Here is a 24955-nt window from a genome sequence, read left to right as displayed (position 1 = left end):
TTACCAATGATAAAAAGTACAAAATGTGTCAAAGTAATGAAAAACTCCATTAAAAACACAGTTCAGCAGAGAAAATATTGTGTTGCAGTGAAACTACCACTGAAACTGCTGCTGCGGTAGAATTAACTTGTGCTCACTGATCTCTGTCCGGCCACAGGACCTGCAGGACTTGCTGGGGACGCAGGGAGCAGTGCGCGGGGGCAGGCTGCTGCGCATCGACGGTGCGTAAAGAGTCGCTTGTCTCGTGGAGACTCTGGGACTGTGTGTGGGGCGATTAGTTGCAAAGTAGCCTCACAGCACGGCAACAGATTTCGCTTTTCGTGCCACTGTCTCTTTTCTTTTATTTTATTTTTTGTTTTTCCATCAGCAAAGTGCTGGTTAGGTGCCCAAACTGTGAGGAGTCCGGCATGTCCGGCAGGAAGAGCGCAGAACACCGCAGCTTTAAAGCTTCATCACCGACAACTCCTGCTGAGCGGATGGTGCCGAAAAAATGACTCGGGCTTTCCCTCTACTTCTCGCCTACTGTTTGTCTTTGCTTCAGAGTAAGTGTGCTTTTTTTTACCCTTTGTGACAGACTTGCTGAAGATGCTGCTGTGTGCTTTCATCATTGTGCCAGTCCCGAATTTATGAGGAAAGTCGACTCTGTTGGTGGGATGTAATGACCTTAAATTTAAATCGTGTGTGCAGCTACATTAACTTCCAAGCTGTGGCACTTGTAGAACATGAAAAAGTGCACCTCGAATTCATCACGGAGAGACAAAATCTTTTGCTTTACTTTTTATTGAAATCAATTCCAAAATTCAAACTTTTAATTGCATGAAATTATTCACAACATGCTTCAATCACATTGATCAGCTAGCATGATGTGACACTTTTGTTTCACCAGAGACCACTTGATGATCCAACCCTGCTATCTACTGTGAACTTTGGAAGGTTTAATATTTTTAGGGTGGGCTCGAAGCCAACAGGCAGTTTTAATCTTTACCACTCAAAGGGGTACTAACACATCTGAAACTACTTTTAAATCGGTGGAGTTAGTTTACAGTGAGTGTTTTTTTTTAATCTATTTTATTTTATTTTATTTTATTTCACTTATTTTTGCTTATTGTCTTCCCCTGACCTTTTCCCGTGGCTTGCATATTTTGAACTACTGCATTTATCTATTTAATGTCTATTAAGCCCCCAACTATTTTTCATTAGATCATGTGATCTGTAAAAGCTCAGATAGTTTTCCGTGCAGTCCTTGACATTTTCATAAGAGGCGAGTCTTTGTCGTCCTTTTTCTTTGATCGATAAAAAGTGAGGAAGAGAATTACTCTTGGGAGTATTTGAGCTGCTTGAAACTACAGGTTGTCAAACCACCAAAGAAAAAAATCTGTATTCACACTTTGAATTGGCTCACTCAACCTTTGCCCTGTTTTGGTTCATTGACTCACCTCATTATACTCTCAGGACTCCAACTGTATTAGATTTTTGTAAAATCATGTTTTCACTGTGCCGGGCCGAGTGACCTTATCAACTCCACAATGGCTGACTCTGGCATCATATTAACACGCCTGACCTCTCTCTCAATCAACATAATGTCAATGCAACACACACACACCCACCCACACAAACACACACTCACTCACCCACACAAATACACACTCACCAGTGGCACTTCACAGTCGGTTATCATAAATTTGAATGGTGTTGCACATGGCTTTGACCCTAGGTTAGAGCAGATTTTGTATGATTCTGGTCTCCAAGTGCTTTGACAACACACCATCTGTTGGTAAGTGCAGCAAAGCTCAAATTGTGTTGGGATGGGACCTCAGCCAAACGACTTTAAAGGCACTGTCATGACAGCACGCCCTGGCCCACTGGGCAAAACCACGCCTTGCACAGCTTTAAGAGTCAACAGGCCGATAATGACACACACAGTTTGGATCACAGCAAGAGGAAAATCACTTGAGAAGGAAGTCTTACACCAGCATCTCTCAGCTTTAAGCTCATGTGCTGATACTCTGAGCTCCTGTATAGAAGAAAGAAAGAAAGAAAGAAAGAAAGAAAGAAAGAAAGAAAGAAAGAAAGAAAGAAAGAAAGAAAGAAACTGCTGGATACTGACAACAGCAGCGATTCTTCCTGACCAGGTCCATCAGTAAGAGTCACACCACATTGCAATCTTTTTCATGATGATTCAGCTACTCTAGGCCATGTGGGAGGCATTAATAACCAGATGCATGTAAGGAAAATGGAATTGGTAGTGCTACATGTATTCATTCTGCACCAGATGAGAAGCACTCATCATCAGTTTCAATCAAGCTTGTCTTCACCCCTGGTGCGAGCGTCATCCATCTGGGACAGATGGAGCTTCTCATTCTGAAACATGAATACCTTTTTACATTGAGTGTAAAGCAAAGCACGATTCTGAACATGCAAACTAATCTTTCTCCCTCCTTCAAAATGTAATTACTTTGAAATGACTTTGCAACCTTTCAGTTTAATTTCCAGCACAGAGTCATGCCTGTCTTTCCTAATTAACAGCTGCTGTTTTCAAAAAGACCTTGAAAGTTAGACATGCAGTCAGTGGGATTCAGGTGCAGCTAAAGCAGTAAAGAAACTCTGTCAAGCAGGGACAGTCACGTCTTTTTCTATGGTGTTTCAAAGTTTTAACACAGAGAGTTTATTGTTTACAACAATGACTTTGGTTGGTTGTTTTTTGTTTTTGTTTATGCTGTAATCTCCTCACATGCTCTCAGACCTTTTTGAGCCAAGTAGGTAACCCTGGTCAACATTTTAAGCCACACTTTACTGTCAGAGCAGCAAATGATATCAATGGGGATAAAGTAAAGCCTTGGGTTCAGCTGCTGGTTTCTGAAGGCAAGAGTCGCCATGTATGAAGGAGAGTGGCGCTAAATATAGCTGGCTTCTAAACTATGTACAACTTGAGTTTACAAAGTTAAATTATTGTCAGGTTTCAAACAAAAGAGCTGTTATTAAATACATTATCTTGTCACTTTAGCCGCATTTCCACCAAGCAGTCCGGGTTGGTTCAGTACCGTTTCGCTCGGTTTAGTACAGTTAAGCCTGATCGTGTTTGCATTTCCACAGCAAACTGTGCCCTCTCGTGGTAGGCGGCGTGTAAGCCGGATGCCACAAGCCCCAGCTGGTAAACAATAGTGTGACGCTGTAGCAGCGCGACACAGTTTACCCCACTAATAAATCCAATGAACAAGAAAAATGCGACACAGTAAACAAAGAGCATAGATAGAAGACATGCAGCATTTGTCCTCTCTGTGATTGGCATGTAGCTCTTTGATACAAAGTACAATCAAGCTTTGTTTCTGAGAAGGCTGTGTGCTGCTAGGAGAAATGCAGCCGCTGTCGCTGGGTAAGTGACATACTTTTGACCAATCAACGGTCTGCAGCGTTGTAGCTCCACCTTCCGAGAGCGGATCGGTTCAGTCTGGCACCCATACGGAAGGGTCCCAAAAAAGTAGGCCGGCTCGTCTCGGTTTTTGGGGATCTGGCCCGGGATAAGTCAGTGGAAACACCACAAAATGCGCAATGGAGACGGAGACGAACCGAACCGGTCTGCTTGGTGGAAACGCAGCTTTTGTATCCAGTAAAAACTTGTCTTGAACAAAGGAGAGCAGAGTTTAACAGAAGATCTGCTCTCCTTTTATTTGCTTCATAACAAGTACACCTGAAGAGTCACGCCCTCACGACAGTGTGCTAGTGCTCATGGGAAATGGAGTCTTAATCCTGGAAAAACACCATCTCTTCCAGATTGTCTTTACAGCCCCTTCAATAACCTCCACCCCCACCCCTGTAAATAATCCTAACTCCTATGGTCTAGTGACAAATAAAGAAAAGTATCATACACACCAGGCAAGCTAACAGGCAAGGTACGGTGATTTCTTTGACAGTTACAGTTACACATTACAGAAGGTTTCATCCATTTGTAGATTAAGGCCCAGTTTACACGACAATGTTTCATCTGGAAACGCTGAAACACTGTGAAAACACAGTGAAAAAAATCTGCGTTTACACAGAAACGCTGATGAACTGAAAACGCTGTAGCAAGCGTGCCAGGCCTGCAGGTGGCGCTATGACTATCTTGTCCAGATGCAGCTTTTGGTAGATCTCCACCATAGTACAGTTGAGCTGATCATCTGGGAATACTAAGAGCAAAAGTGGAGTAACAGATGCTCATTATGTATGAAGACAGTCAGCAGATTCAGCAGATTCAGCAGCACAAGCACAACATAGTAGTTTGCGACGATCGTAACAACAGAGTTGTTGTCCTGTTGTATGCGCTTGCGCAAAGCTGAGTGTGACATCATCATTTCCACTGAAAACGCCGGCTTGCTGTTTACACGGCAAGGGTGTCGGCAGCGTTTCAGAAAAATCTCAGGCCGTTTTCAAAAGTTTGCATTTCAGGTCGGCTGAAACGCCGTTCTCATATAAACGCGAGGCTTAAACGCAACAAAACTTTTGCGTTTCACCCTAAAACCGTTGTCATGTAAACAGCCTCTAAAATATAAGACCAAAAACACAGACACAGCCAAAGATAACTGAATTGTTTATATTGATGTTAAACAAATAGCCGGTGTATACTGTACCTTTGAGGCTTAATATAGGTATTGAAAAAAAACATCCACAGAAAAGTTGAGAAATGATCAACAAAAACCAAAACTGTTGTCTTGTTCAAGGCTGTAAAAAGTTTATTTATTTATTTTAAATGCTTGCAGCATTGGCGGCATTTTTAAGACCAGGAGGCTGTGGCTTACTTGTAACAGCTAACTAAGAAGTACTGAGCTACAGTCAAACAATTAAGTAGAGCAAATTGGTGTATTGTTTAAAATATCAGGTTAAAAATAAGTGAATAGAAAATATCAACACGCTCAATAGAATAAAAAGCATGGATGTGAGATTCCATGTGAATTAGGGCTGACTAAGTTGATCAGTTTATTAAGGTATTTTTCCTCTCTAACTGAACACTGGGCCTAGGGCTCTTATATTCCTTTACCTGTGCATATAAACGATAATTGTACTCAGTGTTGTGTGCAGGTGGCAGTGGTGCAGACTCAGAGGAGCGTCTCATGAACTGGCTGCTGGGAAAAAATCGCTACAATCCGTTGATCCGCCCAGCTGTCAACCGAAGCGCCAGAGTCACGGTGAGGCTGCAAGTGTCTCTGGCTCAGCTCATCAGTGTGGTAAGACATCAAATTCTCCTGCCTGCCATGAGGATGAATATGTATGTGTTTATGTGTGTGAGATAGAAAATGTGAGCTTGGGAGACAGCATAAGAAAGACAGAGTGAAGGAAAGAGGATGATGGAAAAGACAGAGCAGGAGCCACAAAGCATTGAAAAAACAGTTAATTACAGAGCAGCCTGTGCAGAGAGAGGCTGTAGCTCTAAACAAAGGGATGAAGTGGAAGATAGATGTGGTCAGCTGTGATCTCTGCCTCTGTCATGTCCAGATTGAAACTTCAGCACATTGGATTAAAAGAGGCCATAAAGCTGTTTTGGCCACTGTGATAGAGGCTCTCCTCTGATTTACAGTGGACACTCCTCACGGCTGCAGATCAGGGCAGCAGGGTTCATTCACTGCTTCAGTTTGTGTGTTTGAATTGCATTGTACTTTGCTGGATTAATTGACATTTGATTTCAGTGTAATGAAAGTGCATGTCAAAAAATTTAAAAAAAAAACATGTTAATCAATTTGAGATCACTCAAGAGTTTAAAGGCTGGTAACTGTTCACTTGACTTAAAAAGTAGAATTGTAATGACAGTAAAGAGAGATCATTGCAAATTTATCTTTATGATAACATTTTGCTGTTGATACGTGGTTCTGCTTTTGGTTTAAAGGCAAAGTCAAAACACTGTACACAGCTTTCATTCTGCCTGGCTTCTGATTTGTCAAACAGGATGTTCAATAGAATAATCACCAGCACTACACAGGACATCCAGCATGGGCACCTTGCAGCAGCAGTCTTTGCCAGGCTATGACTGCTAATCTGGTCATTCCCGCAAAGGCAACCAAGTGGGTTGTAAAGTTATCATTCAAATGCAAACCAAATGTGCACAGAAGCAGAATCAGGTAGACTGGAAAATGAATTAGCATTTGAGGTAACATCATTTGCAATTCAATGTAATATACGTTTAAAAAAGAATAAATGAGCAGATTTCAAGAAGAAAATCAAAATTATGTGTATTTATTGCCCACACTGAAAATCAAGTGTTAAGTGTCTGTGGGATATGCAAGAGTCTTATTGTATATCTAGTAATACTGTATATATTTGTTTCCTGTTTCAGACTTATTTGCATGTTTGTCTTTAGTTAGCATTCGGGTCAGCTGATGTGCTACCATAATATAAGCAAAAACAAAATGCCATGATCACTATATTGTTACTTTTCAGTCACCCGTTTAGGTTAGCTGTTGTTGCTAATGAATAAGTATATTCTTATCTCGCTCGTGCATTTTCAGAATGAAAGAGAACAGATCATGACCACAAATGTCTGGCTCACTCAGGTAAGGTGTATGAAAACCAGCACCATCTAAATTTGATTTTACCCATATCTTCTTCTATTCTTTTAATGTGTAACAAACTGCCTCTGTAATTGTGCTTTTAACATTGATTACTTCTGATAATGAAGCATGTAATGAGAAATAAGTCGGTCTTGAGGGAGTGCATGGAATCAGACTTGACAGCAAGGTCTCTTTCTCTCTGTATATTTCTAAAGCACTGGGAGGACTACAGGTTATCATGGGACCCTGCAAAGTATGAAGGTATCGACAAGCTGCGTATTCCCTCCAGACACATTTGGCTCCCGGATATTGTTCTGTACAACAAGTAAGCAACACAGAGAGTTTTTGTGCTATCTTAAAGCAATATTTCTAAGAACTATTTTAAGTGTTTAACAGATGAGTGTCCTTTGGTTGCTCTTAGGTTGGGTCTTACTGTAAATGGTTTTCAGGTTTGGTATTGATTTGACTGTTCTAACCTGCAAAATGAAGCTTTTGATTGAACTGTCTGAAAACTGTAGTGCAAAAAGTACATATAAATATAAGACTATGTCTGTAGATTGTAGATTGTACAAGTTGAGCAATTGTGAGAGCTGACATCTTATTAGTGATTGGCTGCTAGAGCTGCTAAGTGCTAACCCCCAAATATCATTTAACTTATTGATGGAACAGCAGGAACCCTCAGGTCGAGTGCTCATGGACATCATTAACCCTTCACTCTGCTGTGCAAAGCTAAGCATGAGCTGTATTTGTTAACAGGGCTGTCAGCCATGGTGTTAGGTCTTGATTTTATTGTCAATAACTCAGACACTGCTGTGCCAAAAAGAAGTCGCCACCAAAAAGAGAGGTCACGCACTCTGATATTTCATTGGATCACCTTTAGCTTTGATTACAGCACACATTCGTTGTGGCATTGTTTCAATAAGCTTCTTCAATGTCACAAGATTTATTTCCATTCAATGTTGCATTTATTTTTCAACAAGATCTTACATTGATGATGGTAGAGTCTGACCACTGCACAAAGCCTTCTCCAAAAATTCTCAATGGGGTTAAGGTCTGGACTCTGTGGAGGCCAATCTATGTGTGAAAATGATGTCTCGTGCTCCCTGAACCACTCTTTCACTATTAGAGCCCAATGAATCCTGGCTTTGTCATCTTGGAATATGGCCATGCCATCAGGGAAGGAAAAATCCATTGTTGGAATAACCTGGTCATTCAGTATATTCAGGTAGTCAGCTGACCTCATGCTTTGAGCACAGACTGTTGCTGAACCTAGACCTGACCAACTGCAGCAACCCCAGATCTTAACACTGCCCCCACAGGCTTAGACAGTAGGCACTATGCATGATGGGTGTATCACTCCATCTGCCTCTCTTCTTACCCTGATGGCCCATCAATCTGGAACAGGGTAAATCTGGACTCATCAGACCACACAACCTTCTTCCAGTGCTCCAGAGTCTAATCTTTATGCCCCCTAGCAGACTGAAGTCTTTTTTCTGCTTAGCCTTACTGATTGCTGACTGATAGTGGCCAAAATACCATTATTAATGCAAGATCTTGGAGAAAAAATAGTGCAACAGTGGATGGAAATAAATCTTCTGCAGAAGCTTAAGATATGAGATATCTTTTTGTACAATCTCTACCGTCATGGACCTGATTTCAAAGCCAATAAACCAAAAAGTCACAAAAAGGTCACTAGTTTGGCCCAGAGGTTTAAGCATGCACCCCATGCACAGGGCCCATGGTCCTTGTCACAGCAATTGCTGGTCCAATTCTCAGCCTCAACCACTATCTACATGACTTCTCCGGCATTTTCCCTTTCCAGCCATCCTGTTCAATAAGGACTGAAAAGCACAGAAGGATAACTTTGCAAAGTCATACATATTAACACAAACGTGTAAAAATACCACAACAAAAATAGCTGATCACTAAATTCTTATTTGTCCTCAGCAGTGGATAGCAAGTTCCCTGCAATAGAACTGTTGTCCCTGACATCTCTGAATGCTGCTGGTGACTGTGTTTGCCTGTTTGTTTTGTTTTTGGAACACAAGCCAAAATAATCTGTCTTTCCTCTTTTTCTCATAGTGCTGACGGTACCTATGAGGTCACAGTCTTCACCAATGCCATAGTCCTCTTCAATGGCACCATCAACTGGCTCCCTCCAGCCATCTACAAAAGTGCCTGTAAGATTGAGGTCAAACACTTCCCCTTCGACCAGCAGAACTGCACGCTCAAGTTCCGTTCTTGGACGTACGACCACACAGAGATCGATCTGATCTTGAAGTCTGAGGTGGCCAGCATGGATGATTTCACACCAAGCGGGGAGTGGGACATTTTGGCGCTGCCAGGCAGACGAACTGTCAACCCTCTTGACCCCACCTATGTGGACCTAACCTATGACTTCATCATCAAGAGGAAGCCACTTTTCTACACCATTAACCTGATCATTCCTTGTGTGTTGATCACCTCTTTGGCAATCTTGGTTTTCTACCTACCTTCAGATTGTGGGGAGAAGATGACCCTCTGCATCTCCGTCCTCCTGGCTCTTACTGTGTTCCTGCTATTGATCTCAAAGATCGTCCCCCCCACCTCGCTGGATGTCCCCCTGATCGGCAAGTATCTGATGTTCACCATGGTGCTTGTGACCTTCTCCATCATCACGAGTGTGTGTGTTCTCAACGTGCACCACCGCTCCCCCAGCACCCACACCATGCCCTCCTGGGTCAAGCTGATATTTCTGGTCAAACTGCCTGCCTTACTCTTCATGAGACGCCCTCACAATAACTCAGCTCGCCAGAGACTCCGCCAGCAGCGATGTCTGAGGGCAAGGAGAGCCATTTTGGGTGTGAGTTACCCAGTGGCATCCAAAGCAGGTATAACCATGTCGTCCGCTGCCCTGCTGTCCTCAGAGTCTGCCTTCTCTACACCAGGACACAAAAATATTGCTTCTACACTGAGCCGCAGCCACTCCCACAGGAGAGGGGACCAGCGCCATAGTGACTACCTTCCCAGTTGTTTCACTTCTTCACAAGACCTCCAGCAGAGCAGAGGCTCAGACCTGGCCTCTGACGTCCAGGAGGCAGTAAATGGGGTTCGATTCGTGGCTGAGCACATGATGGGAGACGATGATGATCAGAGTGTATGTATACACATTTTCACTGACACATTCTATTGTACCTACACAGTGCTTCATAAAATTTGCTACTTGTTATTTAAAATAATTTGAATCCATACATGCAAGGGGCACATGTTTCAGGCATTTGTTTAAATCACTGGTGCACTCAAGCTCTTCTCTCTTAAAGGCATTTCTGGTATATAATGGCCCTAGCATTACATATATATTTAATACGTATAACTGATTTTACCTTTGAAATATGGACAGCAAGTGTACAAGAACAACTTCTGCTGTGTGCCTCAAACATGACTACTTATAAATCCCCTCACTGTGGAAAACAATATTGCTTTCTGGTAACCATAAATAACTCTGAAAACAGAGCCCCTTGCTGTTTTGCTTGCCTATCACTGCACTATTTAAACCCTCATTTGCAACAAAAATTAAAATATATTATCCCAAATAGTGCTCTTCTAAACTAATTCACAGTATACAATCCAAAAAATACATATGAAAACTTACTAAAACATGCAAAAAAAAAAAAAAAAAAAAAAAAAAAAAAACTGCACTTCTAAGAGTGACCACCTGAGACTGGCCTTGGAAATCACATACACGCCAATCTAAAAAGCAGAAACTTATGGCAAAAATGTTTTTATCCTGGTGAAAAATACAACAACTGTGTCTGAAATGTTAAATAATTAATCCTGCCTCAACCCTTCCTCTGTACCTTACACTTACTTCACCAAAGATAGGTTGAATTCAAATTTGGGATCCAACAACTATGTGCCTCAAAACTCTACTTCAGAAACAGATGAGTGATGTCACAGAGACCACATATATATCGACCAAACTTTGGTAAATAATGCATGGTGTGTCATTTTAAATCTGCACAACAATTAATAAACTTATTCCTCAATGACAAATATGATATCCACTTAGGTAGGATGTAGTGGTGACTGCTTCTCCCACTTCCAGTCTTGATGCTTACATACAGGATAGGTGTTTTCCACATAAGATAAAAACAAACCACACAGATGGCTCAAAATAGATGGCAACTTGAAGTTGATTCATTTCCATCAAAGCTTTTCCAAAACTTTCAGCAATTAAGCTCCAAGGTCAGTCCAAGCTTTCCTTATCTATTCTTGACCCATAAACTGGACCATTGCTGTTTGTATTGACATGATAACATTAACTGTAAACTGTGTGACCTCTGAGGCACAAGAAGGAATACCACTAACCTTAAGTAGTGTCTGTAGCCCAGGAAATTGATGGCAGACTCTCAGGGATCAATCGCTTTCTCGGATAAATCAATACAATAAGGAGGAAACCAGAAATGAGGAATGACTTGTTTCAACAACTACCAAGGACAACACTGGAAATGGGGTTAAAGGGTCAATTACTTTTTTAGTGTAAGTCTCTGCAATATGGAAACAACTCTTACATTAATTAACTACAGTCCCATTTAAAATGTATTCTGTCCACACACTCAGAGGAAGCTTGCACATACTCTTGCTGGTAGGAGTGGTTCAAATATAGTGGAATATATATAAACACAGTCCTTATATTCAAGACCCATGGCAAACTCTACTCTGCAGACTATTTACATTGTGCAGGTGAGATGTGTTGAAAAGCAGTGACAATGTTTTAGGTCACAAAAATCCTGTCACACATATTCACACATTCATTCACTCAGATTCACTCTATGCCCCCTAGTGGCTAACTAGATGCAAGGCAGCATAGTTCTGTAACACACTGATACAAGTATGCCTAAGTACAGCTTGCTCAAAAACTGATTTAAATGAAATTTCTCTCTACTTGCAGGTGATAGAGGACTGGAAGTATGTGGCCATGGTAGTGGACCGGATGTTCCTGTGGATCTTTGTGATAGTATGTGTTGTGGGAACACTCGGGTTATTCCTTCAGCCTGTCTTCCAGAGTCATATTACTCCGAGTCAAGAGAGCAGCTCAGAAACACCTCGCATTTAAAGAGTAGTGATGGTCATCATTCAACTTATCTTTTTCTTTCATTATTCCAGGCAATCACACTTTAAAGTAAAGCGGTTTTATGAGCAGATGCAGGGCAGTATCAGTTTCATGGTTCATGTACTGGTAGTTTAAAGTCTATAATACAACAACAGTGCGCTGGAAGGGATTTCATGTGACACGGTCTGTGCCAAACCTCACCAATAAGGCACCTGAAAGGATGACAACACATGATCTGCAGCAATACAACACACCCTCTGGTATATTAAAGAAATACATTTTTGTTCAAAAGGACCCAACGTGACATACAGCATTGAGGCCATTTCCCCTCTACAAAGGTCTTCTGCAGAACTAGGCTAATGGTAACATTCATTGCACTGATATATAGTGGACTATTGCAGAAATATACTCCAATATCACAGAAATATGTGAAAAATCTGTCAGCTGTCAGATGATATTTGACACTCTATTTGTCTTCAAGTTAAAATGTGATGTGTGATTAAAGAATGGATAACAAAGGTAAACTGTGTCCTCTTTCAGTTTGATTAAATCTGTGAAATCACCAATAAAGTCATTAAATTGTCAGGGTCCTGCCAAAGTGCTTACTTAATCTTTGTTGCAAGTGATAAAGTTTTTACTTAGAGCCAATACAGTTGCTGAAGATGTGCCAATAAGAACATTTCATCAAATAGGTAAGACAGCTGTTCGCTTGAAAATGTGTGACCAGGCAAAAATAAAAAATGTTGATGCAAGAAACAGTTTGAGGTGAAGCTGGTATCCATAAAAACATTGACTTTTCCTTCATGTGGGTACAACATGTTTTGTACAGCAAAAGAAGAAATGCATACATGACATGAAATCTGCATGGCAAATATATTTGACAATGAATGACATTGTTGAACTAATGTGATTTGATGGACACGTATGTACTCTTTTACACCAGAGTTGATCTCCCCTAAGTGCATATTTGCTCAAGAGTGCAGCACATTTAAACGATGGTTTCCAATTCACACACACACACACACACACACACACACACACACACACACACACACACACACACAGACATTTACAGCTCAGTAAACAGAGCTGAGTGAGCTTGTTACAGATTCTGCCGACTGTTAGCGGTTTTGTAAATCTAAATCAAGAGATACCAACAGGCGTGTGTGTCACAGAATGCACTTCCTTTAATTTAATCTCTGTTTCCCTTTTTCAAGATCATTTATGATTTTTATCCTTTAATTCACCTGTTAGCTCCCCATCATTAGTGGAGACAGAGACACGGCAATTAATCATCTGTTTCAATCCAAACAAAGCAGGAGGAGTCGTCATTCAACGCACACTGAGAGGGCCCATAAATCATGAACCTTGTGTCAGCAGTCTTGTGTCATTAGTCTCTAATAAGATATGCATGGAAACATTGCTCTCAGAATTGCCCTTTCACACAGGCAGGCAAGGCAAGCAATTCATGCTGCAAACACTGATCTACCACTGCATAGTTGACATAAACAAATATGGGTAGGTTTAACATCTCTTCCTTTATAGCCGCGATGTCTTTTTACATGAACCCCCTTAGATGCAGCTCTCTTTTCACTTACCCCTCTTGAGGCAGTTAACAGGATCAGCATCCCTGGTTGCTGGAAGGGACTTATCCTTTGAGGACTCTTCTGCGGGGCTAAAAGCACTTACCCTTTCTGTTATTCAACTGAAGGACAGAAAGAGAAATACTACTACAACGTGATAAAACAGACAGACAGACAGAAAGATTGAAATACAAAGCTATTTGCATGTAAGACGTATCCTTACTGCTCGAAAGTGACATTTTAGTAAACGGTTCATGTGGAAAAAATCAATACAGGATAAATAAATCAACAATAAATCAGCTGCAAAGAATTTTGTCAGGCTCTTATGCTTTCTCTGAAGGCCTTCCAAAACTAGAGCTAACAGCACACAGGGACTATTGATTATTTCTGATGAACTGAAGCCTTTGAGGCACTTTGATAAGAGTGTTTTCCCCAGTGGAGGAGAATATGTGTCACCACTACCTGGGTCCATGTGTGAACATGTGTGGCCAGTGATGTCTACAGGAAATGTAGGCTGACACAGTATGTGCACCAAAATCTAAAATATTAATTCATACTTAAACATTTAGTATCTTTGAACTGATGAACAAAATCAAAATGAATGTATATTGATTTATTCAAGAGTTTACAGATGATGAATCAGTTAGTCCGCTTTATCAACAGCTCACTTAATGAGATTAGATTTATACAAGAGCCATGAATGGCTGTCATGTTCTGTTAGCTCAAGCTCACATGTTTATCAATTTTTATCATGAGATAACAAAGCTTGTTTTCTGTGTTAGCGTGTTAATTTATCTTGTTATCTCGGGAAAACATAAAGATTTATTTTAATTTTCTACATTCTTAGGATCATGGAATGAACTTCTGTGTGTAATCCTTCATCCTGACATAAATTCCACATAGCATCTGCTGCTAATTGTGCATCTGGTTTGCCATTACACCAGGTAAATATGTTAAGGAATAAAAAGAAATAACATTTTATTTGCCAGTTACAGTGATTTCATTTATTATATTTATTATACTTGTTTTCTACACCAAGTCAGCAGATTTTTTGTTTATGGTCCAAATCCCAACTCCTGTACAAAATTATTCAAATTCCTCATATCCTACGCCACAATTACTGCAGTTTATTTTTTCTCTTGGCTGATCAGGTTGCTGGTTGAGCCAGCTTTTGTTACACAGTGTGAAGCTTAGTGGGCTAGGAGAAATCCATAGACTGATGTTCAGTGTAATATGAAGTGATTTCATTAGAGTTAGGATAAGTTGTTTTACTGAAGACTTGATAATTTTGAGTTTCAAAAATTCAGGAAGTAAGCAGGTTCAGGCAGTAGTCTGGTCATTGGACTGTGTAATTCAAACTAAAGTTGTGGGTTAGCTTTAACTCATGGTGTCTATTTGAAAACTAAGCCACATGTTTGTTCTAGTATTAGTAATTGAGTATCGTTTTAGTGTCTTCTATATTGGAGACTCACCTTTCTACAGCTGCCTTTTTTTAGAACAGTTTAACAATTCATTTGAATAACTTCTTTAAAAAAAGTACAATTTTTCAACTCTGCACTGCGACTCTTATCTCAAAATCTGTTTTAACTTTTGTTTTATTTTTATCTCGTTTTTTTTATTATATCTTATACATCTTAATCTGCTTTTTAATTAAATTTTAAAGTTTTCTTTCAATTTGTTCTGTATGTAAAACACTTTGAATTACCTTGCTGAAATGTGCTATATAAATAAACTTGCCTTCGATAGATGGACACTTTTACTGACTCTGAGGAAATCACTGGCTGTAGCTCTAGCTGCCTCAGGACCATTGAAAAATAGTTGGTGTGACTAAACAAAAGCTTTCCATAAACACAAAATTCTCTACTAGTAGACGACTTTACTTTACTAGTAAAGTTGACTTGCACACTAGTGTGCCAAAAACCTTTACTAAAGAGAAACAAAATTTTGGTTCACTCATACCTCTAGGTAACTTAAAATGTCGTACCAGTGGGCTTTTTGTAGTCTACTAGTATAAATGAAGTAGGAGGGCTCGTAAACAAATACTGCACCCTGATTGGTTGTTATATTTTCAAAAACCAGTGGGAGGCCTGGATTGTTTTTCCCCACCCCCTTATTAGCATATAAGAACATTGTTAAGTCTACTAGCTGTAAAACTGAGTACATTAACTCTAAAATTGAGTTATAGCAGAGCTGAACTATGGTTGATATCACTGATATCAGTTTTATGCTCAAACGGCTTTCCATACAAGTTGGGAGCGAGGTAACCACAGTAAACATTTAGCAGGCTACCTTTGTTACACCACTCCCCCATCTCTGCGAGCACATTTACCAACCTGAAACTAACGTCCTGGTCCACAGGCTGCTGCTGCTGACAAGAGTTGAGCCACTTTCTGTGGATGTCAGCTAATGAGGTTTTGTGTTAAAAAAAAAAAAAAAAAAAAACCTCAATAGGCGTACTAATTTCTCAAAGCATGGAGCTAAGCTAGCTTTAATCTGTAAGTAAAGTTCAACCAGGTTGTGCCAGTGAAGGCTGTTTGTGTAACGCTCTGCAGTCTCTCTCTCTCTCTCTGCTGCTCTCTCTCGGCTGCTCTCTTTCTGGAGCTGCTCTCTTTCCCTCTGGAGCTGCTTTCACTCTCACACTTTCTCCCGCTGTCGACTCTGAGGAGCCGCTGCCTCTGACCCTGTTTGGACTGATAACCAACTCGTCTTTTCAAACACGATGAAAGTCGCTCTTAGCTTTCTTTTGTCCTCGTGCATCCTTCTCCTCTGTCTTCTACAAGGTAAGATTTAAACTATCAAGCTAACCAATCAGATTACTTGTTGCTTTGCATAAACGTGTTGGATAATATTACAAGAACTGACTGTTATTTTGCTGAATAGCCGTACAAAACTAGCAAATAAAAATAAATAAATAACGAAAGGGAAAAAAATAACTTCATATTATTCTGATGTAAGTTTCCTTAATTTTGAGGAAACAGAATGTTATAACCGTCTTTTCTGATTGATAGAAGGGTGGATTTTGTTTTGCTTGAACAACAAAAAAACCCTCCAAATAAACAGACTAAAAGAAGCATTTTTTTCACTATGTGAGATGACTGAAAAATGGTTACTTCAAACATGTTTCATATGCTTCTTCATTAAACTGAGAACTAAAAACCATCTCACTGTTAGTCAACTTGTAAGCAGGCTGCAAAGTGAGGCAGTAATATGTCTGACCTTTTGCTCTTTCTCAGGTGTGTCCTGTTCAGACGCAGAGCACAAGCTCTTCTCTGTAATATTCTCCAGATACAACCAGTACATACGACCAGTAGAAAATGTGTCTGACCCAGTCATTGTACAGTTTGAGGTGTCCATGTCACAGCTGGTTAAAGTGGTAAGTCCATGATTTTCCCACTGTTTGTGTGACCAGTACTGATTTCTGTAGTACCTGTGAGTTACGAGCAGCTACCTCTCCACAGCCAAACATTCATCACACTGCAGCACAGGCAGTCAGGACCTCAAGGGAAGAAAACAAGGAAAAACATAAAGCCAACATTAAATATGGAAAGGCTGAGCATGAGAAGATATATGAGGACTTTGCAAAAAAAAGTTGTACAGATGAGAGAAACTTGGGATGCCAGCAGAGACACTTGAATTACACCCTGCCAGTGCACTGGAGCCCTTGGTTTATAATCCTGAGGAGGTAACCAGATGAAAAAAAAAAAAAAAAAGGTGGTGCTGATGTTCCTCTGGACAGGACAAGATGGAAAGTGTCAGCTGTCTGAGTGCCTCTCAGTTTAGGAAAGCCTCTATCACTCCATCACTGCCACTTCACATGAGCACCCTTTGGATTCAGTAGCAAGTGGAGCTGGAGCTTGTTGACTGCAGACTGCAGGGCAGACAGACGCCTCTCTCTTGACTCAGACGGCTTAGGAGCGGATGTCGATAATTAAGCAAAAAGGCTTGTGTCGGACGGGGAGGACAGCCCTATTTACTGAATCAACAGCTCTGGACACATTGTACCTCATCACATTAGTCTGTCTGCTTCTCTTGAGTGACAAGAGGAGAGTCTCACCAGCTGTTTTTGTGCTTGAGACTTAGCCGAGATAGATATGTAAAGCAAACCATAAACTACTAAGGACTTGTTACTTTATTCCAGCAGATACATTAAAATTAGTCGAAGAGCTACCGATACATTACTCTTTAAAAAGATAAAGCCCATACACCATCAATCTGTCGCACACCTCACAAACTGCAAATATTGTCTTGAAGTTGAGGCTTTAAAAATCACTTCAGGGTTTAAAACTTAAGAGGGAAGTGTTTTTTTCAAGACTGGTGCCTGCACATGGATTAAAAAAAGTTTGCAGGGATAAAATGTCATGCTTTGGCCTCAGGGGGGCACCAAATTGACACAACCAGGAAGTTCCTTACAGGAGCTTTAAATTCTTTGTTAAAATTGAAAAAAAAAAAAAAAGAGAGAGCAATGAAGCAAGCCAAAAACTGCACTCAGCTCTTTGTGTTCCCAGGCTTTGTGCTGAGCTAACTAAGCTAAGCTAACAGAGGTAAGAGTGGTGTTGCTCTCCATCTGACCGTTGTCAAGAAAGCAAGAGAAGGTAGCAGTACAATCTGTTTTACTCTTAACTGTGATAAACTATCAAAACACATAGCAGGAAATAGAAGCCATCATTTCAAAAACATGTCAGTGTGTATGCAGAAGTAGCATACGCACACACTCTATGATAGTTTTTCATAAATATGAGCTCAGACATATTGTATCTTTCCTCAGTCTGTTTTCATTTATCTGTGTACGGGCAACCCCATGTTGATGGATGACCATTATTCCCTTCCTACACCTGTGGCTCCTAACGCAGATACAATTGGTTATTGGCCAGCCCACACCAATTACAGCCAGGCTGTATGAGCTCATTTAGACCATCAATAGCTCATTGCGTTTGTTGGTGGTGGCCTGACATGACAAGCTCTCTGCTTAAGGGTTTCAAGAGCAAGTGGGAATGAGTTTAGCACAGAGACTGCTCCTTAAATTGGGGTTAGACATTTTAGGGAATGGCTGGAGTCACTTTTTACAGGACAACATTAATCCCACTCTAGCATTTATCTTTCAAATGTGAAGCTGTAGACAGGATTAGTTTGGCGGAGTGGTCAGATACAGTGGGAAACCAGTAGTCAGGGTCATCCAGATTCTGTATCTGACTTAAAAAAAACAACTTTATTATTACACTTTTTTTTTAAGGAATTCAAAAGTAAAATTATAAATTTATTGACCAAGAAGTGTCAGGCAAACTGTCTTGGTGCTAAGCAAGCTTTGCTAGCTGAGAGCTACATTTAAAAAAATACAGGAGTCTTCATGACGAGCAATGGCGAGTTCACAACAAAATTTAAAAACTACAGTTTAGAGTCTTATCGCCTTATTGCCACATGAAACCACTGCAAACCCAAATATATCATTTAAAATAGTAACAGAACCAAATTGCAATAATCATGCTGCATGAAAAATCAGCCAAGCTTCCTGATGACAGAGATTCCTTATCAGATCTGGACTCAAATATTTACTTTTCGTCTCTGCTCTCTGATTTGCTGATAAGAAACAGGGTGTTCTTATCTACTCTCAAAGTGCTAAAAATCCACATTTTCCTAGAGACAATCAAATGAAGTTTGCCCTGCAGCTTGGTGTCCACCAGTGCTTCCAGACCACAACCTCGCCTGAATACGACGTTAACATAAATGCTTAATGCTATGCACTGGGTCATGAGATTTGTTCATTCACGGTCTAGGACACACACAAACCCAACCCGCACACACATACTCTCCCCACCCTTTCTGTCCCTCTGCCTCAGCTTTAGCACTGGCTTGTTAGGATCACAGTACACATTGTGCTGTGACCCCACAGCTGTCATGCGGGTTACGCTCCAGACGAGGAGGACTCAGGTGTGCTTCTCTTAATCCTCTTGTCTGGGATCCGCAGAGGTCTGACCCTGTGTGCGCACAAACAGTCCGAACAGGATGATTTCTGTGGCGTTGCTCTTCCTGTTGTACCTCTAATATGTGGAACTTAATTGTTTTTTCTTTGTGTCTGCTGTGTTTTCCAGGATGAAGTCAATCAAATCATGGAGACAAATTTGTGGCTGAGGCATGTAAGTTTATGGTGCCTGACAGCGCAAACAGACCTTGAGCAAGGGCATCAAGTATGGATCCAGCCTTCTGTCATACATGATTCTTGGTGGCGAGACTGACAAGTTGAATTATTCATGGGGAAGCTTTTTAAACACATTGATCCTTCCTCTCCTTTTTTCAAGGAAAAAACCCCATAAACCAAATGAACCCTGATCTCATGATGAATATTATGTGTTTATGTTTTAGCTGATATTCGGCAACAGTCTGTGATTTATAATGCTTGCCAACATCCACGATTTTATGTTTCCCGTTGGGACAGAAAACCTCCATCTCTCATACATCCTGGGTATGAGTGATGACAGATTAAGCAAGAGCAGCAGTATTCCATAATCACACATAAGAAATATATAACATGAATAAGTCAGTTTACACTGTGAGGCTGGATGTTTTTTCATATACTTGGTCCCACTTGGTGTCTCCTCTGCCATGCTGCATCATGCAGTCCAACAGTTTTGCATCAAATGAGGCAGGGCAGGTCTCCAGGTCCCATATTACAAGTGCTGAGCAAATACCCATCTGTGCTGGAGCCATGCTCGTGCTGTAATTGCTCTTTGGTGCTACACTGTTACACTTACTTTAATGTCATCTGTTGTTTTAGAGCCTCTAAAAGCGATGTAGAAACTCTGCCATGATGTTTCCCTCACTGGCCACTTAAACCTTACAACACTCCTTGCATGCTTGCTGTGTCTTGATACATTGAGATTTTAACAGCTCCCCAAAGGCAGCTTTAAAGCGTAACTTTGTGAGTCTAAGGAGGATCACTTGCTGTCCCCAAGAGAAGGTTAAAAATATTGGCCAAAGAGTCCATAAAACACATTTTAACTGGTCCAATTTTCTCAGTTTACATCCTGTGAAATCTATTTATAGTTAGCATGGTATTTATGAGGGACATTTAACCAGTGAATTCATTAAAAAACAGCCTGGGTGCATTCATAAAGTAAGGATGAACACCAGGAGGAAACGATTGGTACCCTCAACTTTCAAAAGAACATTGAGTTTGAAGGTTAATTATATTTTTGATGTCTTTGAGTTAGCATTAGTGAAGAGTTTGAGGACCCAAATATCTGAAATATATCAACTCTGGCTGAATTTTACTTTTTTGCAACAAAAAAAATTGGCATTGTTATTCTCCCTTTTTTAATGTAATGACATTATTCTGTTTCGTTTTTCAGATCTGGAATGATTACAAACTAAGATGGAATCCAAAAGATTATGCAGGCGTTGAGTTTATTCGAGTCCCATCCAGCAGGATATGGAAGCCAGACATTGTGTTGTACAACAAGTGAGTGTGACAACTAATTAAAAACTGAGATCTGCATTTTTTGTCTTTTTGCTATAACTGATTACTGACAATGACAAATACAGGTTTTTAAAGCATATTTTGCACACGTCACCTTTTTTTTGTATCTCAGGTGACTATCAAAGGAGAATCAGATTATGAAGCATTTTAATTTCTTGAGTATGCAAGAGTCAAATTAGTTCAGAATAACTTATATCTCCTATGTGACTTAATTTGATCTCCTCTTTTCTGTCTGTTCCTATCGCCACAGTGCAGTAGGAGATTTCCAGGTGGATGATAAAACAAAAGCCCTGCTGCGTTACAATGGCGATGTCACCTGGATCCCTCCTGCCATTTTTAAGAGCTCCTGCAAAATTGATGTTACATACTTCCCTTTTGACTACCAAAACTGCACCATGAAGTTTGGCTCCTGGACGTATGACAAGGCCAAGATTGACCTTGTGTTGATTGGCTCTACTATCAACCTCAAAGATTTCTGGGAAACTGGTGAGTGGATGATCATCGACGCCCCCGGTTACAAACACGACATTAAGTACAACTGCTGTGAGGAAATCTACACGGATATCACCTACTCTTTGTACATCCGCCGTCTGCCACTGTTCTACACTATCAACATGATCATCCCCTGCCTCCTCATCTCCTTCCTCACTGTGCTTGTTTTTTATCTTCCATCTGATTGTGGTGAGAAAGTCACACTCTGTATTTCCGTCCTGCTGTCTTTGACCGTTTTCCTCCTCGTCATAACTGAAACAATCCCCTCCACCTCACTCGTCATCCCCCTTATAGGCGAGTACCTCCTCTTCACCATGATCTTTGTCACTCTCTCAATTGTCATCACTGTTTTTGTTTTAAATGTGCACTACCGCACACCTAAGACCCACACAATGCCTTGCTGGGTGCGGACGGTTTTCCTTGGACTTCTGCCCAAAGTGATGTTCATGACCAGGCCAGAGAGGGACCCTGAGGGGATGGCAATGGCTGACAGTGTTCAGATGATGCATTCAAGGCCCTGTGCCATCCATTCCTCTACTAGCTTGCAGAAGCAGCACAAACCTCAGGCTCTGGCCTCCAGTGTTGTTTCCAGCCTGACGAACCGGCATCGGCTATTCAACAACACTGAGCTCTCCAACCTCAATAACTTAAGTGGAGACCCGGCCAAAAGTGCAGGCTCTGCATTCCTCTGCCGCGAGGGCCGCTGCAACTGCTGCTGGCACCAAAGATCCAGCAAATTGCCTGCCGACTCAGGAGGAGGAAGCGGAGGGCTGGGCAGCCTGGGGGCACTGACTGGAGGGGGCAGTGCTGTTGGGGTTGGAGGAGGGAGTCAGTGCTCCAGCTCAGAGTCTCTGGATGTAGGAATAATGTCCCTGATACCGCTCTCACCTGAGGTCAGGGAGGCTATTGAGAGCGTCAAATACATTGCAGAGAACATGAAGCTGCAGAATGAAGCAAAGGAGGCAAGTGTATTTTAAACTTTACTTTTGTAAATAAAACAGAAAAAAACTTCATCTAAAAAAATCTTTCACTATGATCCACTTACAGGTCCAGGATGACTGGAAGTACGTTGCCATGGTTATTGACAGGATCTTCCTCTGGGTTTTTGTCCTCGTGTGCATCTTGGGAACAGCTGGCCTCTTCTTGCAGCCTCTATTGCTTGGAGAAGACATTTGAATCAGTTTGACTAAACTAATCCTCCAGACTGTTGAACTACACGGCTTTTGTTCCATGTAAGACTCTCCACCTGGCTCAGAGTGAGAGAAAGCAGAGTGGATCCAAAGTCAAGCAGAAGAAATGACTGTGTGTACAGAATGCTGATGAAAATGGGTCACTTACCTTTTTGGGGGGTAGCTTATTTTTGTTTGATGATGTGGTTTGAGGGGTCCATAATACTGAGAACATGGCTTTCAAATACAGAGAACACCACAGTAGTTTGTCTCTTTTATGAACCATATATTTCACCTTTAGAGGCCAGTTTAACCTAAAATGCCAAGATAACTACCTAGAAGATTTAAAGATCTTTAAAAAGTGTTTGATGGGTATAAAATTAGTTTGTTCATTACCAAATTCAAGCTCTTGTGAGAAGTTTTAAATTGCAAATATTGAAACCCTCAAAAAAAAATCTATGGACTGTTTTCTGATACCCACCATGTTGCAGCGGTTCAAGACAATAACCAAACAGAAGTGTTAAATCTTTGGACTGTTTGGCTTGCTTTTGCAAGTCTTATGAAGGCGTCACTATTTATTCCAGTCTGTTTTATAACCAGCTCAGTTCTACTCAAAGGAGCTTTAAAGCACCAATGTTCAAATAAAGATTTACAAACATTCAAAAATTCACCATTCTGAAACTTTAAAAAAAAATTGATATCAGATATGTTGTGTAAAACAAGAAAGTTTAAAACAGTCTTTCATAAGGCATCAATTCCATTTTAGGAGTGTTGCAATAAATCGAAACCTTCTTATGGAGGATGTATGCTGGTGAGCGTGTGGACAGGGACTGTGTTCAAACAGCGACATCATGTGGCTTTTCTTTGCTACTACAAATGATACCAAGGCTTTTCCCCAATCTAAAAGGAAAGTGTGACATAAGTGGTAAAATTCATTCAGATGTTTTAATTTTATTTCATGCATTGAATGCATACAAAGAGCTGCTGTTCATCTAGACAGGATGACTCGTCTTATATGCTTTTATGGAATTGTCAACTGGATGTATGTACTGCCCCGAAGAATTAAGTTTGCTGGTGGAAAAGATATAAAGTGGCACAAATTTAGCACTGTTTTCATTAAATATTTGTGTAAATAAATGTCAAAGAGAAATGTGTAAATGTGCAGGATGGACCTATATTAATGACTTTTAATGAAAACAGAAACTGGGGATGTATCTTTTTTCCTTTTATGACAGAGAGTTTAAGTCTGTTTCCTTCATCCAACCATTCTTCTAGTCAGAATGTATTTTTATGCTCTTTTCTCATTGCAGAGGATCTCTACTGCCCCTGTTAGCTCAATGCTAAAGCTAATGTGTCAAGGTGTCAGGTGAAAGGGGATAAATATACTTAGAAATGTGATTAAAGCAATTTTTTCTTATTTTGTTCAACTTGTGAATGTAACAAAAAGTTTACAGAAAAAAAGCTAAATCAGAGCTTCCTCATGGAAAAATGTGGTAATGTGATAAAAGCAAAAGCAGAGGACAATGGATTAATTCTGAGGGAGGGGTTAAAGGATGTAGAGGGTGTTTCATAATTTATGAGGGACCTTATTTATGAACAACAGGAAATATGGATGGATTAATATAGGACACAAAGATGATAGCAAAACATCTGCCAAAGCACTAAAATAATGTAGGTCCTTGCAACATTATTTCAATGTGTTTTAAAGTATAAAAGTTTCTAGTTTGATGTTTTATAGTATTAAAAAAATTGTCCAATTATGTAAATGTGTATTTATTCAGTGTGTTTAAAAGAGCTGCATGGGCTGTCTGTCAATACGTCACTGTCAGGATCTAAAACTCAAAGCAGATGGCCTGCTTTGAGATTACAACAAAATCCAGCCCATATTAATGGAAAGCTGGCAGGGATGCACAGACAGATAGTCTAATCACTCTCTGTCACATCTGATAAGAAATCTTGCTAATAAATTTAATTAAACGTCTCTCAGAACTGATCTGTGACTGATGCGCAGGAGGGCAAGAGATCTGCCAAACAGATACCATGTAATGTTGGAAACAAAAACACTTTCTCATTCTAAAACTCTGTAAGAGCTAACTCTGGTCACTGGGGTAAAAGTGGAAAATGAAAGAGATGGTGGTGTTTAAATTTGGGTTTGTAGAATGTCACCTTAGACCACCGAACTGACAGGAAGCTGATAATTATAGTTTCTGCACGTTTGCTCTTTCAGTTGTCTGTTGTTGAAGACAAGAACCTGGTTCAAAGAGTGCAGCGGAGATCGTCTGTGGTGCTCAGTTTGTCTATTATGAATTTAATCACCGTTCTTCTGTGTAAGTACATTCACAACCTATTTTCCTATTTTTGCATGCAAACAGACCTTAAAAAAGGTTTTTCTCTTTCTTATTTAAAGGTTGTTTCGCAAACTATGTCAGGGGCCAAACTAATGGTGAGCTGTTCATGTAATCTGTCCTAACATTTTTCATTTTTGTCACATTGATTTAATGACACCATGTCTGTTTCTGTTACATACAAAATGTGACAGAATTTTTTCCTGCAAGGATTCTGGCCCAGCAGAAGACTATCAGCGAAAACAGCGACTTGTATTTAACCTGTAGCACATTTGGGAAGAGAAA

The 24955-nt window shown here is 40.4% G+C and overlaps 2 protein-coding genes across 2 annotated transcripts; both read left to right on the top strand.

Moving 5' to 3' along the window:
- The first annotated feature begins 461 nt into the window (after positions 1-461).
- chrnb4 (cholinergic receptor, nicotinic, beta 4 (neuronal)) lies at positions 462-12123 on the top strand. Its single transcript, XM_074666118.1, has 6 exons — positions 462-542; positions 5056-5201; positions 6477-6521; positions 6734-6843; positions 8601-9654; positions 11449-12123. The coding sequence occupies exons 1-6, from the start codon at positions 491-493 to the stop codon at positions 11611-11613; spliced, it is 1572 nt and encodes a 523-aa protein (XP_074522219.1). The 5' UTR covers positions 462-490; the 3' UTR covers positions 11614-12123.
- Positions 12124-15846: 3723 nt separating this feature from the next.
- Positions 15847-23527, top strand: chrna3 (cholinergic receptor, nicotinic, alpha 3). Its single transcript, XM_074667100.1, has 6 exons — positions 15847-15973; positions 16427-16566; positions 19280-19324; positions 20537-20646; positions 20915-22118; positions 22204-23527. The coding sequence occupies exons 1-6, from the start codon at positions 15913-15915 to the stop codon at positions 22330-22332; spliced, it is 1689 nt and encodes a 562-aa protein (XP_074523201.1). The 5' UTR covers positions 15847-15912; the 3' UTR covers positions 22333-23527.
- The last annotated feature ends 1428 nt before the right edge of the window (positions 23528-24955 follow it).

This window comes from Halichoeres trimaculatus, unplaced genomic scaffold (genome assembly GCF_033239565.1).
Source record: "Halichoeres trimaculatus isolate MK-OKI-2021-1 unplaced genomic scaffold, fHalTri1.1 fHalTri1_scaffold_3, whole genome shotgun sequence".
NCBI classification, from domain to species: domain Eukaryota; kingdom Metazoa; phylum Chordata; class Actinopteri; order Labriformes; family Labridae; genus Halichoeres; species Halichoeres trimaculatus.
Note: the sequence above shows the minus strand (reverse complement) of the source record. Positions and strands in the feature narration are given on the sequence as shown.